The sequence below is a fragment of the Mustela nivalis genome (genome assembly GCF_964662115.1).
Source record: "Mustela nivalis genome assembly, chromosome: 9".
In the NCBI taxonomy this organism is placed as follows: Eukaryota; Metazoa; Chordata; class Mammalia; order Carnivora; family Mustelidae; genus Mustela; species Mustela nivalis.
Window position 1 is genome coordinate 89,823,434 of NC_139028.1, and position 19,923 is coordinate 89,843,356.

General features: G+C 34.0%; 1 protein-coding gene across 13 annotated transcripts in view; it reads right to left on the bottom strand.

Annotated features, from left to right (window-relative positions):
• The window catches only part of IMMP1L (inner mitochondrial membrane peptidase subunit 1), a 77,413-nt gene that overhangs the window by 22,750 nt on the left and 34,740 nt on the right, over positions 1-19,923 (bottom strand). For 10 of the 13 annotated variants that reach the window (XM_082748872.1, XM_082748874.1, XM_082748870.1 and 7 more), the window contains 2 exons: positions 4,066-4,199; positions 2,379-2,467 (listed from right to left, as the gene is read on the bottom strand). In XM_082748872.1, the coding sequence (XP_082604998.1) occupies positions 2,379-2,467; positions 4,066-4,170 (194 nt within the window). In that variant the 5' untranslated portion in view covers positions 4,171-4,199. Of the gene's footprint in view, positions 1-2,378; positions 2,468-4,065; positions 4,200-6,920; positions 6,980-19,923 lie in introns of all 13 variants that reach the window. The other 3 variants (XM_082748880.1, XM_082748873.1, XM_082748878.1) reach the window with 2 other exon arrangements.

Here is a 19,923-nt window from a genome sequence, read left to right on the forward strand (position 1 = left end):
AGCTCACTCAAGCTCCACCCCACTCCCTTCTAAAACCTTCAGTTAGGTCCTCAGATTCCACAGTCTCTCATGGTTCTTAATGTTTTAATTATTTAAAAAAAAATTTTGTTTAATGTTAATTTTAACTTTTTTACTTTTAAGTAGGCTCCACACCCAATGTGAGGCTTGAACTCACAACCCTAAGATTAAGAGTCACATGCTCTACTGACTGAGCCAGCCAGGTGCCCCTCAGTTAAGGAGTTTTCATGGAAACCAATATTTATGCAGGCTATACTTCTGGTGGTATAACTAGATATATGCATAGAACTTAGATCGAAATAATTATTCCTTGGTTTCTCAACTCCTTCAAATAGGCTTTTAGAAGGAACTTAATAGAACAAAGATTTAAATATTCCTCTCATTTATACTTATAAACCTGCTTATTATCCAACTAAATTGTAAGCTTTTGAAAAGGGTCAATATCTTATTCATCTTAACATTCTCTGTACTGCACATCTTATAAATTAGGTGCTCATTATTTGGTGAAAGAATAAGTAGTAATAATAGTAATAAGAAACTCTGATTGGTTTAAATATGAGTGTTGTGTGCATTTAACTGAAGAGATCCATGTGCTTTAGGCACCAGTAATGCAGATTTTCATTTTTGCCTAAATGGATGGCTATCCTAGCCTTTTTTAAAAAAATATTTATTTATATTTGACAGAGATCCTAAGTAGGCAGAGAGGCAGGCAGAGAGAGAGGGGGAAGCAGGTTCCCCGCCAAGCAGAGAGCCTGATGCAGGGCTCGATCCCAGGACCCTGGGATCATGACCTGAGCTGAAGGCAGAGGCCTTAACCCACTGAGCCACCCAGGCACCCCTACTCTAGCTTTAGAAATAAGCAGCTAGCTAACAGATCTCTTGCCAAAGGTCAGAGATTCCCCTGAAATCTCAGAGTTCTATGCTACAGACAAAAGAAAAAGAATATTCAGAATAGTAATATTTTTAAAGTTGAACTTACCAACTGACAACCTTGATTGTAAAAGTTATTTGGTATATGTCATATAAATGCAAGATTTTAAGCTGTCCCTCAACCTAAGGGCCCTCTTGACTAAAATAATATAAAATGAAACCTCCTAAGAATATTAATTAAGTTACTGAGTGCAGTTACTTATATTACCCATCTGGGTGCAAAGATTATCTATTTTAAAAAAAAGATGATATTGAGCTATTCATTCAAAATCTATTTAGCCAACAAGTTCATCTCCTTGTTAAGAATGCTTAAGGAGTATGAGAGTAAAATCATGTTATTAGCATGGAAAACAGCAGCCTATCTTCATGCTACAGTGATGCTAGGTCTCTAGTTAATCCAAAGACTGTATGAAGTGATTTGGATATAAGTTAAAAAGAAAAGAAAGCTAGAACACATCCTGTTATGTAAGTCTTATTTTATAAACCCGTAACTATCAATTAGGTGTCTTGAAGTTGCTATGAGTAAAATATCTGAAGAATTTTACGTAGGACGATGCTAGACTATACAGCTTGACCAAGAGATAACTTCTATCTACAGAATCAAAAATGCAAAGAACAGTTTACACCATTCTTGATGACTTTTAGGTAATGTGAAACAGACTACAGAAGAGGCAAATAACGAAAGAGGAGTGCTTAAACCTATTTAAGCCATATGCTAAATACCAACTCTAGTGAGTCAAATTTGAAGTTTATGGAAATTAAAAAGTGGTATTATTTTTTTCAGAATTATGAAAAACTAATGAACCCAAAGTTTTAGGGAATTAGAGAGGTGCCCTTTAAAAAATACATTAAATTACTAATATTTGACATTTGTTCAGAAGGAATAAAACATATGTAAGTAGAATAAAAAGTATCACAGGGACTGGAAACACCATTTAGAATAGGATTTTTAAAAACTTAGTGGCAAACAGTATTTGTCAAGGAGTTTTTCAACTTAATTAATCAGGAGACTGAGATTAGATAAGATTCCTGGGTCCCAGCTATATATGATTCTATCATCTAAGAATAATCATTTTAAATTTTCAAAAAATTTAGAAGCCAATCACTGGTTTGGTATATAATGTTCCTAAGTCCCTAGGTTCTTCACTCAAAATGCTGTAGAGCCACCCACCCCCCACCAAAAGTAAAGTAGGCTTGAATGTACATTATAAAAGGGACTGCTATTCTATTTTAGCCAACAATGACTATGCATGTTTATGGAAACTATTAGAATTTCTTCAACTGAGAGAAAATATGTGAATCAAGATTTTAACTAGCTGGTCATTAATTTGGTTATTTGCGAAAGGGTTTTTACAGATAAGCTACAAAAAAGATACAATGTGTATACATGGTTTCACTATAACTTTAATATATCTATGACAGAAATTTACCTTTGGATACCATAAAAATGTCGACTAAGATTTTCTGCAAAGACAATATCTGAATTTTGAATTGTAGGTTCCATTGATGGTCCAGAACACTGAAAAGAGAGGTAATTTTTTTAATTTGAATTGAAACCCTTTTTCAATGTAACATAAATCAATGAGCAGACTTTTAAGAAAAAAAAAATCAAACAAATGTTCTTCAAATTTAGAGGTGATTTTTAAGTTTATAAGTTCAACCCTACAGAGTGGCGACCTAATCTGGAAACACAGGCAAATATATTAAAAATAGTTTACCGAGAATACATTACAATACATGAATAAAATATCTATGTTTCCAAATTTTGACTACCCTGTATAATGTAAGCTCCATGAGGTCAGGGACCTTAAAACTCATGTTCCCAGTTACATAACCAATGCCAAAAACAGTGCTTGGCATAAAGCTGATAATAAATATTTGAATAAATAAATGAATGACTTATTTATCTTCTTGCTATTATCAAATACTCACTGCCCATGATGGTAATTTACTAAGTAGTATCATACTATTCTCAATAAGTTCATGCCTTCAGTTCTCTTCCAACAGAATAACTTATTCATTTAATGGGGCTGCAATTTAGTTTTTCTATTGAAAAATAGTGGCATAATGACATGCACTTTAAAGACTTCCTATTAGTATGTGTTAAAACAATGATCTTCATATATACCTCAAAACTATAATAAATCATCACTGTTACTTAAAATATCTAAATAGAGCAGTCTCCACTGATTTCACTTGGGCATTGATAAAAAACTTTTTGCTCAAAAATATCTACTAAGGCAGAAATAACAAAAAACACAATGAAAGTTTGTATCTGCTACCTCTGTAGCCCACTAGAAGTACTAATGTAAATTTAAAAAATCAAAAAGGAGACTTTCAGTTAAATATATTTATTTGCATTTCTCCAGCTAAATTTGAGGTTGTGTGACTGTGAATCCTTTAGGGTAAACCTGATAAAACCCAACAAAACCCACTCACTAGACATTCAATTTATTCTTTCACTTACATGACAAAAGATTAGTACAGTCACAGTTGATGGATTTATGATGCAATATTTAGAAAAAGCATTGGTTGGCGAGGGAACAGCCTTAATATTTTAATATTGACACCAGGCAGAATAATTATTTTTTTTAATGACAGTTAAACACAACTAGTTAAGAGTAGGGGTTTTGAAAATTGGAAGAATCTGTGTTGAAACTCCGAATCTACTTACTAACTGTGGAACTTGGAGCAAGTTACTTAAGCTTTCTGAGCCTCAGTTTCCTCATATGTATAATAGATTTCTAATAAAGTATCTCACAGAGTAGAAAAGATTAAATGAATTAATAAATATAAAACATAAAACATCACTGGAACACAGAAAGTAAAATTCAATAAATGGTAAAAAACTATTATTATTAGATTATTATTTAATAGGACCCCTGTCAGAATAAAACATAATACAGAACTGCATCTGAAGTAATGGTTCTTAATTTTATACCAGTGCTGATTCCAACATAGTCTCTTATATCCCAAAATTTAGAAAGATTTTATGTTTCAACAGTCACAATTTAGTCATTAAATGACTTCAACTAAAATAAAGGAAAAATACATTTTCCTTAAATTAAAAAAAAGTACATATTTAAAGTTATTATTTTCTTTTATGTAAAAACTTACCATGAGAACACCACCAACGTATTCAAAAGCACAATGAGCTATACAGCCATACTGAATAGTATAGCCAATAAGTCGAAAGGTTTTTCCCAGAACACCACGAAGCATAGTTCTATGCAGACTCTGCCACCACTGGCCTGATGGTAAATTTCAAAAAGTTTCATAATCAATACTATTTAAAACATGAAACAGCTCAACTGTAAAATATTTACAATCACCCAGAATGTAGTAAATGCCTAATGCAGTTTGGTGCAGAAAAGAGCTTATTTTCATTTGTCCTAACAATAGTTTAAATGGCAAATTAAAACCACTTAATACTTTGATCTACTGAATAGAGATTATATTCAGATAATATGACTGGGTTTACAGATAAATTAGATAGCTAGTAAACTCTGATTTTATCTGTCTCCTTTCATGCTTTGATTTTTTTTTCTTGGTATTAATACAGATACCTAACTCTTTCAAAGTACTAATAATAGTTTTTCATACTGTTGTCTGCTATACTTTATCAGTTCCTGCCATAATATAATACAACATGAAAGAGAAAGCACTAGAATAGGTATATGGAAATTCAAGTAGTAAACTGATACTTTCATTAACTTTCGTGATCTTCAATGACTTACTTAACTTCCCTTGGCCTGGAAATAATATCTTATAGAATGATTCTGAGAATAAAATCCATTAACATGTCAAAGTGCTTTATAAATTACACAGTTACATTCAGTTGTCAGGTATTGATTATTGATACAATAATGAGCACATGAATACTATGAAATAATATAAAGAACTATATAGATTTTTTAAAAAGCTCCATAAATTATAGTTAATATTATTCATCTAAAATATTCCTACGAATCTGTCCTTTCCTTTCCATTTACCTGTTACAACTGTGTTTCAAGAATTTCTCAACTAATGGCCTAAGGTATAGGCCTAGACTACTATGCACTGTTCTCAGATTAAATTTACTGAAACAAATCAGTAATAATAACATGTAACATTGCTCAATACTTGCTATATTTCAGGCTTTACAAATTAATCTGTGCAGATTTTATTACCATCCTCATTTTACAGATAAGGAAAAGGAGGCTAAGAATAGTAAACTTATGTACTCAATATCACAAAGTTGGAAAATGATAGAGTCAAGAACTTAATCATAATGTTACACTGACTTCTGTATTAATTACTCTCCTGTTCCCATAACCTCAATGGCTCTCTCCTAGATGAAGTACAGATTACTTAGACCCATTTTGAGGATCCATGACAGATGGCTCCCATCCCATCCTCAGTTTCCAGCCTGATCTTCCCTGATACTCCTACATGATCTGACCAGTCAATAATAATGGTTTGTTCTTCAAGTAAACAAGTGCCAGCGAACACTTACGTCAACACCCATGCCTGGAATATTCTTCATGATATCCATCATCTATCTAATTAGTAACTCTTCTTCAAATGCTCTCAAGAGGCAAGATTTTCTTTCTTTTCTCGGTTCCCATGGGTCTTAATGTTTTTTTTTTTGTTTGTTTGTTTATTTGTTTTAAATATATGGCATTGAGAGCCATATATTTATGGCTGACCTAGATGAAATACATCAAGGCACTCCTGTACCCTTTTCTGAAGTTGATCTGCCTGAATTTGGAAGCTGGCTCCACCATTTTAGCTGTATGACCTCCGGGAAGTTATTATGCTTCAGTAAGTTTCAATGTCTTTATCTGTAAAATGGACTTAATACCTATCTGAGTTAGTGAGAATTATATGCAATCAGACATGTAATCTGTGTTGCAAAGTGTTTTGATAAATGCTAGTTGCTGTATTATTCACTTGGCAATCCACATATGCTCTACAGCCTCTTAACATTAGTTGCATTTTCAATTATCTAAGTTTCTTGCTAACTTATCTTCAAATAATAGAATTTTATAGCCTACAGCACAGGACTATATCTTTTATTTGTGTTATATTACTTATTAGTGTTCATTCACCTATTAAACATTTACACTCTCTCCTCCTCTAACAAGTCTTCCTTGGCACCCTTCCACGAAATGTTACCTATGCTTTTGTGTCACTCACCTTCCCTAGGCATACACTGATTAAAATGTTTACCACACTATATTGTTTATATTTTTTCCCTTATTACACTACATTTGTTTATATGTCTGTGGGCAATGACTGTGCTAATCATGTTTGAATCCATTGGGCCTACCAAAGAAGATAGTAAACAGAAGGATTATCTGAGGAAATTAATGAACAAATTTTGAACCCAGTCTCCTATCACCTTCCATATCTTCATTATTATAGAATGGTTATAATATTCAAAATGATGAGAAGACCACTGGAGATTTCAGTTAATGAAGAGACATGTTAATGTCATATTCACTGACAAAAGAAATTCTCAGTAACATCTTAAGAAGTCTTCTCATTAAATCATTCAGGTAATATGGAAAAATAACTTCTCTCATGCAGAGGGAGGAATAAGAAATTTGGTTTAGTTACAACTGTTGTACTTTAAAAATTAGTTAACTCTCAGAGCTCAAAAAATAAGAAGTGCCATTTAAAAATAAAAACTTTATAACTGAAACTATTAATTCAAACAGACTCTTAAGAGGAAAAATGAAACAATAATAGAGTAAATTTTATATAAAGTTAATAAAGTTAATTAGGTTGCCTAAGAACTACTTTGCTCTAACTATAAAATTAGGGAAAAGTGGGATAAGTCCTACAGCTTAGCTCTGAAAATGGGATCCATGATAATAAATCCTAAAAAGTAGTGAGATGGTTATTAAATTTCAAAACTAAAATAAAAATGGGCTTACCTGATATTAGAGAGGAGATACATTAAATAAGAGGAAACATATGGCATTTACCAAGAAACTATTGCTAACACTGATGAATGGTGAAATTAGAAGGTAAATCACTTAGCAACCTATCAAAATTTAAAACATTTGGATTATGCAATAGAATCCACTTGGTTAAAAAACATACTCAAAAATACAAAGATGCCGTAACTATACAGTGGTTCTGAATCACTGAGAAGGCTTGTTATTAACTCCCATTCAGAAGTAACTGGGGCCATAAAGCCTTTTTTTTTTTTTTAATCATACAGACAATGCCTAACTCTAAATACAATGCTTGTAATGAAATGGTCTCATAAAATAATAAAATTAATAGATGAGAGTGATCAGAAGAAAGAGGTTAACATACACCGCTTACACTGTTTCTTCCCAATAGATATGGGCAACAGGATGGAGTGTGAAGTATCTAAAATTACTTCAGATATTAGTCTCTTAAGGGGGAAAAGAGAGCTATGAAGCTACTTAGAGCGAAATCTGATAGACTATTTTGCCCTATACTTTAAAAGTGCATTGAGAAGCACTGTTGACAAATACTGAAATTGAGAATAAGAACTCATGAATTTTTTTCTTTTTAAGAGTAATCTCAGAGTGGAAAGTAGCATTCATATAAGACACAAATAAGCCACACATTGCAGGCATGCAGTAGACTTACTAGGAGAAAAGATTAAGACAGAGGTTCTAAACCTATGGTTTACACAGTTATTTCAAAGGTTCATGAATCGGTATGTGCATACATGTACCGGATCACTTCTGCTGTCCCCTTCAGATTTCTCTCCACCCTTCTCCATACTACTCTCTGCCCTAGGAAAACTGACCTAGATGAAATACATCAAGGCACTCCTGTACCCTTTAACTGGACTCCAGCAAGAAGTCAGAGGAAGGAAGAGTTATGTATTTTCCTGGTTCCTTACCTGTGGACTCTTCCTAGGCTCACCATGTCTTTGGAACAAAGGTAGTCTCCTATGTAGTAATTGCTCTTCCAGGTTCCTATAACCCTTCCTTCCCCTGGTCCCTTCATGCTTAGGAGTGAAAACAGACTTATTGATGCTGGATCCTGTTAACACCAAGCCTGGTGATTCTCCAGTATCTTGCACACACCTCTGTAATAGTTTCTGTAAATAAACCTTCCTTAAATTATCCTACTTTGAGTATGTCAACTGTTTCCCATAGGCACCCCGATGATATAATATACCACCTGCTAAAGAAATAATCCATCATGTAGAAGTTTACAATATTTGATATTAATGAAGTAATTCTCATAAATAGGCATTTGAAACACTGCTGATGGTTATGCAAACCAGACAACCCCTAAGAAGAGGAATGTGGCTATTGTAATAACATATATTTTACTCTCTGACCCAACCATCCCCACTTTTAGGAATTATCCAAAAAAATACAGCTCCAAGATTCAAATATCACGTGCACAAGATTCCTTATATTAGCATTATCTGAAATAGCAAAATCAGAAGCAAGTCAAATACACATCGATTGAAAACAGGTTAACAAAATTACAGTATATCTACACAGAGGAGCTTTATAAACCCATGGGGGAAAAAATCTATGACCTGATATGAAATGATTTCTAGGTAAACTAGCTAAAAAAAAAAAAAAAATTTCAAAAAAGTATACATAGTAATTTAACAGTTCTGGAAAAAAGGGAAGAGAATACTTTTTAATTTTTTTTTTCATAAAGAAAATAACCAGGGGCACCTGGGTAGCTCAGTCAGTTAAGTGTCAGCCTTCTGCTCAGTTCATGATCCCAGGGTCCTGGAACTGAGCCCTGCATCAGGTTCCCTGCTCAGCAGGGAGTCTGCTTTCCCTCATTCCCTCCCACCTCCACTCTTCTCTTTTTCCTCTCAAAAAATAAAAATCTTTTAAAAAAGAAACCAGAAAATAATGAAAACGGCTACATTTATAAAGGGAGTAGGTGGGAATAGTGTAAAAGGGATACGGATAAATACACCTCTGTATATAGTTCTGAGTCAAATGCTTTATACAGCCCAAAAAAAAAAAAAAGTAAACAAAGATTTAAAATGGGAATTTTAAAATTGAAAACAAATAAGAAAAATAAGCCTATCTGTATACTCAAAATGGCAACACTACCAAACAGAAGTAATTCAAATATTTTTGAACACCATATAGAAAGATAAAGTCTAAGGTAAAAAAAATTGCAAATGAAATCTCAAACTTCTCTTAGTAGGTTTATTGTTCTTTTATGTGTATTTCAGATAATACAAATGAGTACGCATTAAACTACTGGAAGCAAGACTTAATGTTAGAGAGAAAGAAACTAGAAATACAGAATGCGAGGTTAAGGATGAGTTGGAGGTATCAGAAACAAACTGAGGGTTGCTGGAGGGTGGTCAGGGAGGGACAGTGTGGCTGGGTTATGGACATTGGGGAAGATATGTGCTATGGTGAATGCTGTGAACTGTGTAAGACTGATGATTTACAGACCTGTAGCCCTGAAGCAAATAATACATTTTATGTTAATAAAATAAATAAAAGAACTATAGCATGACATTAAAAAAAAGTTACTTAATAAATATATGTGTGTGTGTGTATGTGTCTGTTTGTCTGCCTATATTAAATCTCATTCTAGCTCTGACCACTGAACAGAAGCAATGACATGGCAGTAGTAATAAGCACACTTAGCACTCAGATTTTTGGGTTCCAAATATCATTCTCCAATAGAAAAAATAGTTTATGGCAGAACAATCTTGTGCCGGAAAGCAAGTATGTGCTCTAAGACAAATGCAGACATAGGAACCATTTTAAAAGGTCTCCTACTGGCCAAATGTGGGATTTAAAAAAAATTAATAAAAGTAATAGATAATACATTAGATTTAAAATAAAATCTGAGTACATACTGATTTTTTTTAAAAAATGTATCTGTTGGAGACAGGAAGAATCCTTTATCAAAAAATGCCAGCAAATAAATAGAGAGGGAATAATAAAACTACTACCAATGTAGTAACTGATTCAGGCAAGGGTCATTAATAGATGCTAAAAATTACTGTGTAAATGTTGTTGGTAAACAGGATATGTGCAAAGTATTAAAGTAAATAACTTATTATTTAAGCAAAATACCTTTACATCAAGAGATCTGGCAAACATTATCATAACTAAATGAGCAAATCTAGCTGCATACAAACTGATATGATGTAGCTTCCTGACATGATCCAATGACAAATACATCATCTGTGTATTATTCCTTAAAATGTGTAACCTAAGTCTAATTATGAATAATGAGACATATCCATTCCATACATCTCTGTGGTCATTCTACATGACAACTTGAACTCTTAAAAAAATTTAAGTTTAATGAAAGAAAAAAAATAATAAAACTGTGATTTTAATTGCAAAAAAAATACAAGGACATGATGATTAAATATAGTATGAAAACCTTAATTGGACCCTGGAATGAAAATTAAAAAGGCAATAAGAGATATTATGTGGATAATGGAAAATTTGAACACGGTTTGCAAATCCAATATGTTGTTCCAACATTAAATTTTTTTAAAGATTCATTTATTTATTTTACAGAGAGAAGGAGCACGAGCTGGAGGGGCAGACAGAGAGGGAGAGAGAATCTCAAGCAGACTTCATGCTGAGTGTGGAGCCTGACATGGGGCTCAATCCCAAAGCCTTGAGATCATGACCTGAGCTGAAACCAAGAGTCACACACTCAACCAACTGCCCTACATAGGCATCCCACAATGTTAAATTTCTTAACAGTATCACGACTGTGCAGGAGAACAATCCTGTTCATAGGAGAGAAATATTGATTTAGAGAAGAATGTCCTGTTTGTAACTTTCTTTCATATAGTTTACTTCTGAGAGAAATGGTAGATGTAGATAGAAGTTTATACACAAACACATGAATGTCTATACAGACATAAACAAATATTCACATACAGATGTATATATACAGAACAACAATAACAGAGAAAACTAATGTAGCAAAATGTTCATTGTAAATCCAGATGGGGTGTAAACAGATATGTATAGTACTATTTTTTTTTCAATTTTATTATAGAACATAACTTTTCAAAAAGAAGCACTTGCAGGGGATAAAGGTATTCACATAGTCATTTAGTCACTCAATCATTCAACAAATATTTATTGAGCTTTTACTATATGCCAGATACTGCATTCAGGTCTGGAAATGTAATACTGAACATGACACCTATCCTTATAGAGCTTATAGTTTATTGGGACAGATGTCACAAACATACAAGTAAAGAAATAAACACTATAAGTATTATCAAATACTTTCCAAAAGGAAAAATTAGGATAAAGCGATAAAGACTGATGGGTGAGGCATATTTTCTTTAGGATGAATCAAAAAAAATTTCTCCAAGGCAATACCACTGAAGTTACGGTCTAAAAAGGCAAGAAAATCACAATTATGGAGGGGATGGGAAGAACCTTATAAGCAGAAGAAACAGAATGCATGTGCTTTAGGAACTAAAAGAAGGGTGGAGCCCTATATGAAGGACATAAAATGAGACTAAAGAGATAGGCAAGATTATTCAAAGTCTTGTAGAATTTTGGATTTTATTCTAAGAGTAATTGGAAACCACTGAAAGATCTTCAGTAAAGAGGAGAATAACATGACTTGATTTTCAATTTAATATCACTCTCCTTGTTATACAGAAAAAGGACTGGAATGGTGCTGAAATAAAAATGCTGGCAGGTCAGTTGGGTTGGACTCACCACAGTGATGGCAGTGGAAATGGAGAGAAATGAATGGATTTGAGAAATTTAGCAGGCAAAATAAACAGCAAGGAAAAGGAAATAATCAGGATGACTCTCAAGTTTCTGAACTGAGTGGGTAAATAGAGGTCTATGCACATGGTTTTGTTCATACCCATATTTGGAACAGAAAACAGCCCAGTTTTGGTCATGTTAAATTTGATATATTCACCATATATTCAAGTAGATGTGTATGAGACTGGAGCTCTGGAGCTCAAAGTGAGTTTTATACATGACAGGTCTTAAAAAAATAATCCCGGGGTGCCTGCGTGGCTCAGTGGGTTAAACCTCTACCTTCGGCTCAGGTCATGATCTCGGGGTCCTGGGATTGAGCCCCGCACTGGGCTCTCTGCTCGGCGGGGAGCCTGCTTCCTCCTTTCTCTCTCTGCCTGCCTCTCTGCCTACTTGTGATCTCTGTCAAATAAATAAATAAAATCTTTCAAAAAAAAATCCCTCTCTCAGTGAGGATTTTATTCTATTGCAAACAAGAGAAAACTAGAGTAACAGTAATTTAAACAAGGAAGATATTTCTTTTCTTTTCTTTTAAAAAGATTTTATTTATTTATTTGACAGAGATCACAAGTGGGCAGAGAGGCAGGCAGAGAGAGACAGAGAGGGAAGCAGACTCCCTGCTGAGCAGAGAGCCCGATGCGGGACTTGATCCCAGGACCCTGAGCCAAAGGCAGCGGCTTAACCCACTGAGCCACCTAGGTACCCCGGAAGATATTTATTTCCTAACAACATAAGCTGTTACATCCAAGTTATAAGCCGAAAAAAATTATTAAGAGCTTACTTTCTACTAATTTTTTGTTTTTTTATCTAGGAAAAAAACACCTTCATTCCATTTACATCTAACTAGCTAAAACTATGTAATTAAGGGGTGCTAGGAGAGAATATTGTTATTTTCTTTATAAGTGTTATGGCACTATTTTACCCTTAAAAATCATCTGGGTACTACGTAAAAAAAATTAAGACTTTTTAAAAAGTATGAAAGGGAGATGTGGAAAAGGAGACAACATAAACAATCAATTCTTCAGAAAAGTCTGGCTTTTCAGGAAAGCTAAAACGTAGAGCACGGTTTTTGTCTTCAGCAATATTAACACTTGGGGCCAGACAAGTCTTTGTTGCAGGCAGCTATCTCATATATTGTAGGATTTTAGTAACTGGCCTCTAGGTACCAGCAGTATCCCCTTCCCCAGTTATGACAATCTAAACCATTTCCAGACATTGCCAAATGTTCCCTGGGATGCAAAAACCACTGTCAGTTGAGAACCACTTCAGTGGAATAATAGGAAAAATATGGTACTGAACAGGTTTTTTTAAAAACATAGAAACACAGTGGCACGCTTTGAGAGCCAAAGGTAAGAATCCCACAGGGAGAGAGGCTAATGATGAGGAGCAATCACTGATGAGAGAAGGGAAAGGGATGGGGAAATAGATGACTGAACACTGAAGAATGGAGGCAAGAGGAAGACTTCAACCAGTTTTGACACAGTAGTTTGTACTAGATTACACTTCTTGGTGAAAACAAGAAAACAATTACAAAATTTGTATAAAATATACAAAATAGCTATTTAGATGCATTAGGCAGCAATCTAGGCAGAATGTGAGGGGCTAGGATCTATGAAAGTAGGGAAGAACATAAGGTAAGCTCCACATTCACTTGGCCTTTTCTCTGAGAGTACTGGCCAACTCACAGCACAGGAAAATAAGAATTTTAGGAGAAAGTGGCAGTCCCACTTAGCCAAGACAGAGGTTGGAATCTGTGGTTATCAAAGAAGATATCATGTGAGGGTCAAGCTGCAAACAGGAAGGGGCCACAAGTCTGCATTCAGTCTCTCCATGAGGTACTAGCCAACTCCTAAACTGCCACTGAGCAGTGTGTGACTCCCAGAATATCACCAGAAAGCAGTAGATAAAAAGGCTAGAAGCCTAAGCAAAGATGTCAGCAACCACAGAAAATCACACAATGTGAAGGAGATAGGGGCTGGACTTCAAGACCCTCCAAGTTCACCCATCTTTGTTAGGACTTCAGTAAGGTTACCACTGGGAGTGAGGGCAAAACTGAAACAGATCAGCCTAAACAAAAAAATATAACCAGCCCTAGACAGGATTAAAGCAACTCATTCATACACTATCTACCTGCTGGGGAAAAACAAAACAAAATTAAAACCCTTAATTTTCATAGAAAGAACACAACATTATTTAGAACTCCTACAATATTTTTTATAACCTTGGAGTAGAAAGGTCGTCTAAAAAATTGATATAATTCATATACCTTTAAATTCACTCTTTGAAGGTAGTTTTAGTATAGGCATGAGGTTTTTAGTATATCCACTACCATTGCCTAATTCCAGAACATTTTTATAGTCTCAAAAGAAAAATAAACAAAAAAAACCTACATCCATTAGCAGTCACTCTCCATTCCTTCTCCCCTTTGTTTTAGCTCCTGGCAACCACATGTCTATGTATTTGCTCATTCTACACATTTTACACAAATGGAATCATACAATATGTGGATTTTTTTTATTGGCTTCTTCTACTTGGCATGTTTCCAAGGTTCATACTTATAACATGCATCAGCAAGCACAACATTCCTTTTTATGACTGAATAATATCCCAATGCATGGATATATCATTTTTCTGCATCCACTCATCAGTTGATGGACATTTGGGTTGTTTTTAACTTTTGGAAGAACTGCCAAACTGTTTTCCAAAGTGGTTGCACCATTTTATATCACTAGCAATGGATAAGGATTCCAATTTCCCCACATTATTAGCAATACCACTTGTTGTTGTCCACATTTTGATTAGAGCCATCCTAGTGAGGGTGAAGTGGTATTTCACTGTGGCTTTGACTGGCATTTCCCTAATAACCAATGATGCTGAGCAGCTTTCCCATGTGCTTATTGGTCATTTATATATCTTCTTTGGAGAAGTATCTATTCAATCCCCTGACAGTATTTTTTTTTTAAATTGGGTTATCATAATTTTTCATTTAATGCAATAAATGAATATAAGCATGCTATAAAATATGACCAAGTGACTTCTTACAATCAAAGTACGTTATAAAACAGAACAAAATGGCTGAAATTCCAACAGAAAAAAACAGGTGATTCAGATAGTTATTTTAATACATAGACAAAAATAACTATTACTAACATTCCAAAAAAATGGGGGAAAGGCTGATAGAGCTGAGCAGAGAATCAAAGTATTAAAAAATTAAATGAAAATTCTACATAAGATAAAAAGACAGACTAAATTAAAATTTAAAATTCATTACATTTATTAGCAGATTGGACTCAGCTTAACAGAAGTAAAATAGAGGGTAGATTGGAAGACAGTAATCAGACCGAAGCACGGAAAGGAAAACTGGTAGACAATATAGGAAACAAGTATAATCACGGATCCAAAGAAAAAGAGAATAGGAAAGAAGCAATATTTTGAAAAAATACTGGTACAGAGCTTTCCAAAACTGATAAAAGACATTAACTTACAAATTCAAGAAACTTAGCAAACCCTAAACAATATAAATCAAAAGAAACAAACAAAATACATCTAGGCACAGTACAGTAAAACTACTTGAAATTAAGACTGAGAAGGCAAAACTGTGAAGAGAGTAAAAAGACTAATGGTTGTCAGGGATTGGAGAAGGTATGACGAGACAAAGAACAGAGGACTTTTAGGGCTGTGAAATCTTTATGGTACTATATGGTACTATAATGATGGATACAAGTCATTATACTTTTGTCCAAAGACAAAGAATATACAACACCAAGAATAAACTGTAATGTAAACTATGACCTTTGAGTGATTATGATGTGTCAATGTAGGTTCATCAATTATAACAAATATACCACTTTGGAGAGGGATATTAATAATGGGCATGGTCATGCATGGGTTCGGACAGGGAGTAAATGGAAAATCTCTGTAACTTCCCCTTAATTTTGCTATAAATCTTAAATTGCTCTAAGAAAAAAGACTTAAAAATAAGACAATGAAAAAAGCTTAAAAGTGGTCAGAAATAGAGATAACTTTATTTTCAATATTTTCAAATGACTAATTCTGACTATTCAACAAAATGGCTAAATTTTTATAAGAAAAATGGAAACCAGGAAAAAAAAATACAATATCATCTTTCAAGTGCTGAAAAGTACCCATCTGTCAGTCTATACTTGGGTGAAAAATCCCTTAAAAGCTAAAGTAAAATAAAAAACATTTTCAGAAAACAAGTTTTGAGAAAATTAGTAAAACTAATAAACCATAGCAAGCCTTGATCTGATCAAAGAGAAAACAAAGTGAGTGAGAACCCAAATTATCAGTATAAGGATTAAAAAAGGAGTCAACACTAGAGATCTGACAAACGTAAAGATCACAGAAGAATGTTATTAAAAAACTTCAGCTTAGGGACACCTGGGTGGCTCAGTGAGTTAAAGCCTCTGCCTTTGGCTCAGGTCATGATCCCAGGGTCCTCCTGGGATGGAGCCCCGCATCCGGCTCTCTGCTCAGTGGGGAGCCTGCTTCCCTTCCTCTCTCTCTGCCTGCCTCTCTGCCTACTTGTGATCTCTGTCTGTCAAATAAATAAATAAAATATTTTTTAAAAATATTAAAAAAAACTTTAGCTTAATAATTCTAACATTTTTTAAACCTTCCCAAGACTGAAAGAAGAAATTAAAAATCTGGATAGTCCTATGAGCCATTCAAGAAATTTAATTTGTGATTAAAAATATTCCCACAAAGAAAAATTCAGGCCCAGATGGCCTCACTGATAAATTCCTCCAAACATTTAAGGAAGAAATAACCTCAAGCATAAACTCTGTAAACGAACAAATAATGAAGGAATACTTCCCATCTGGTTTTATGCAGTCAGTATAACCTTGATACCAAAACTTGACAAGGGCATAACAGGAAAGCAAAATTACAAAACAAATTCTCTCACTGACATAAATACAAAAAATCCTAAACAAAAATCAGCAAACTGAATACAATGGTATATTAAAAAAGAACATGAGCAAATGGAGTTTATTCCAAGAATAAAAAGTTGGCATAACATTTTTTTAAGGGGGAAAGATGACTGAGAGAGGGAGAGAGAGAATCCCAAGCAGGCTCTGTGCCTAGTGCGAAGCCCAACACTTAACTGACTGAGCCACCCACGTACCCCAGCATAACATTTTAAAATCAATTATTTATTCATAGAGTAAAAAGAAAAAAAGAAAAAATCATGTGGCCACCATGCTCATTCAGTAAAGGCTTCTGATAACATTCAACACTTCTTTTGATAAACCTAGGAATAGAAGGGAACCTCTTTTAAACTGTAAGGATTATTGGGGCGCGGGTGGCTCAGTGGGTTGAGCCTCTGCCTTCTTCGGCTCCGGTCATGATCTCGCGGTCCTGAGATCGGGCCCCGTGTTGCGCTCTCTGCCTGGCGGGGATCCTACTTCCCCCTCTCTCTCTGCGTGCCTCTCTGCCTGCCTGTGATCTCTCTCGCTGTCAAATAAATGAATAAAATCTTTGAAAAAAAATTTTTATAATTAAAAACAAAAACTATAAGAATTATCTACAATAACAAATAAAGAACAATAACCAAGTCTTACAGCCCCCATCATATTAATGGTGAACTAATGACATGACAATTCACTGAAAAAGACATAAAACCTGGAAAGGAAGAAGTTAAAAGATCATCACTAACAAATAGGATTTCTCTACATAAAAAAAGAATAAACATATGCATTAGCAGGGTCTCTTGATATAAATCAGTATGCAAAAAATCACCGAATTTCTACATACTAGCAAAAACCAACTAGAAAACAAAATTTTAAAATACCATAAATGACTTACTTAAAAAATAATAAAACACCATATATAGCAATACTAAAAAGCTCCAAATACTTTAGGCAAAGTCAAAGGAAACATGTAAGACCTTTAAAATGCTGAGAGAAAATGAAGAAGACCTAAACAACAGGAAGATACACTATAGGGATTTGAAGTATTTCCAGCGTTATCAAGTCTCCTTCAAATTGGTCTATATATTTAATATAATTCCAGTGGAGTACTTTTTTTCCAGTAGAAAATGGCATACTCATTTTAGGATACATACAGAGAAAAGCAAAAGTCCTAGATTGGCCAAGGCAAACATTATAAAGAATGAAACTGGAGAAGCTTATTTCAAATATCAAGATTCATAATAAGTTTACAGTAAGAGAATATTATATGTGGTAAATCTAGACAAACGGATGAATGGAATTAAGAAACAGAGCTACACTTACATGATTTCCTGATTTATAACAAAGGTTACAGTGGGAAAAGGACAGTCTTTTTAATAATTGGTGCTAGGTCAATGATACACATATTGGAGGAAAAAACAAAACTTGATCCTTAATCTCATCAAGTACAAAAATTAATTTGAGAGAGATTAGACAAACTTATGAATGGTAAAGTAATAATACTTTTAGCAGAAAATGGAGATTACCTTCAATACTTTTTGGGTAAGGCTAAAACACTAACCCTAAAAGACTAGGGATCAATCTGATTTTGCTAAAGTTAAAAACTTCTATACATAAAAAACTCCATTTTTAAAAAGGCAAAAAAAAAAAAAAAAAACCCCAAACCAGGGAGCAAATATTTCTATCTGTATAGAAAGATATAGTGATCTCTAGATATATGTCTGGAAAAGGAATATCCAGAGTACACAGAAAATTCCAACAAATCATTTTATAAAAGACAAAACAACCTAACAAAACTTAAGCAACAAACACAGAGATTTCATAGAAGAGACTATCCAGTTGGCTGATAAAAAATGGAACTGAAGATTACAAGAGATGTTACCATAAAACCATCATAGTGGATAAAATTGCAAAGATAATATGAAAAGCTGAAAAAGATATGGGGCACCTAGAACCATCATTGCTAGTGAAAGAATATATTTATACAACTAATTTGGAAAACTGTTTGGCAGTCCTAACATATACCCACAGAAGGAGACATTTAGAATCACTAAATGTCACATATAAGAATTTTCATAGTAGCTTTATTCATAATATCCTGAAACTATAAACAACCCAAATACTTACCATTAGGACAATGAGTAAATTTTGGTATATTCCTACAACGGGACACTACACAGCAATGAAAAGGAATAAAATACTCTTACATGCAACAACATGAATAAATTTCACAGATACAATGTTAGTGAAAAAGACAAACACAAAAGATGTATGACTCCATACATGTTATATGATTCCATTTATATTACTCACTTCTATGAAGGTCAAATATAAACAAAACTAATCAGTGAGGAGAGGTCAGAAAAGTCATTAAATTTGTAGGGCAGACATTTGAGTCCGAGTAGTGGTTACACAGATGTCTGTGTGTGTGTGTGTGTGTGTGTATGTGTGTGTAGAAACATGTCACATGGTAGGCCCACATGCACTTATGGGCATGTATATGTATCAATCAATCAATCAAGGCCAGAGAGAGTGGGATCAAACAAAAATAGATAGGCTTTTTACAGAAGTTGGGACAGTTTTTCCAACATGATAAGGAAAAAAGATGGGTTCAGAAACTGGTAGTTTTGTCAGTTTGATGGTAGAAAGATGCGGGAGCTATTGCTCCAGGTTTTTATTTTCTCAGTCTCATGAGTTGAGGTCATGTAGGCCAGAAATTGGGAACTATCAGAATAAAGCAAGCTGATACACTGAAAATTGGTTACAGATGTTATTAGTAATCTGTTGCTGCTGGATATACTACAAAGCTGCAGTAATCAAAACTGTATGGTACTGGCATAAAAACAGACACACACATCAATGGAACAGAACAGAGAGGCCAGAAATAAATTGACAATTACATGGTCAATTAATTTATGACAAAGAAGAAAAGAATATACAGTGGGGAAAGACATTCTCTTCAGTAAGCGTCGGGAAAACTGGATAGCTACATGCAAGAGAACAAAACTGGGCCACTTTCTTACACCATACACAAAAATAGACTCAAATGGATTAAAGGCCTAAATTTAGAACCAAAACCCAAACTCCTAAAAGAAAATATAGGCAGCAATCCCCTCGATATCAGTCTTAACAATATTTTCTGCATCTGTCTCCTCAGGCAAGGGAAACAGTTAAAGGAAAACCATCGACAAAATGAAAAGGCAATATGCTAAATGGGAGAAGATAATTTGCAAATGATATATCTGAAAAAGGATTAATATCCAAAATATATAGACAATTCATATAGCTCAATACCAAAAACAAATTTTTAAATC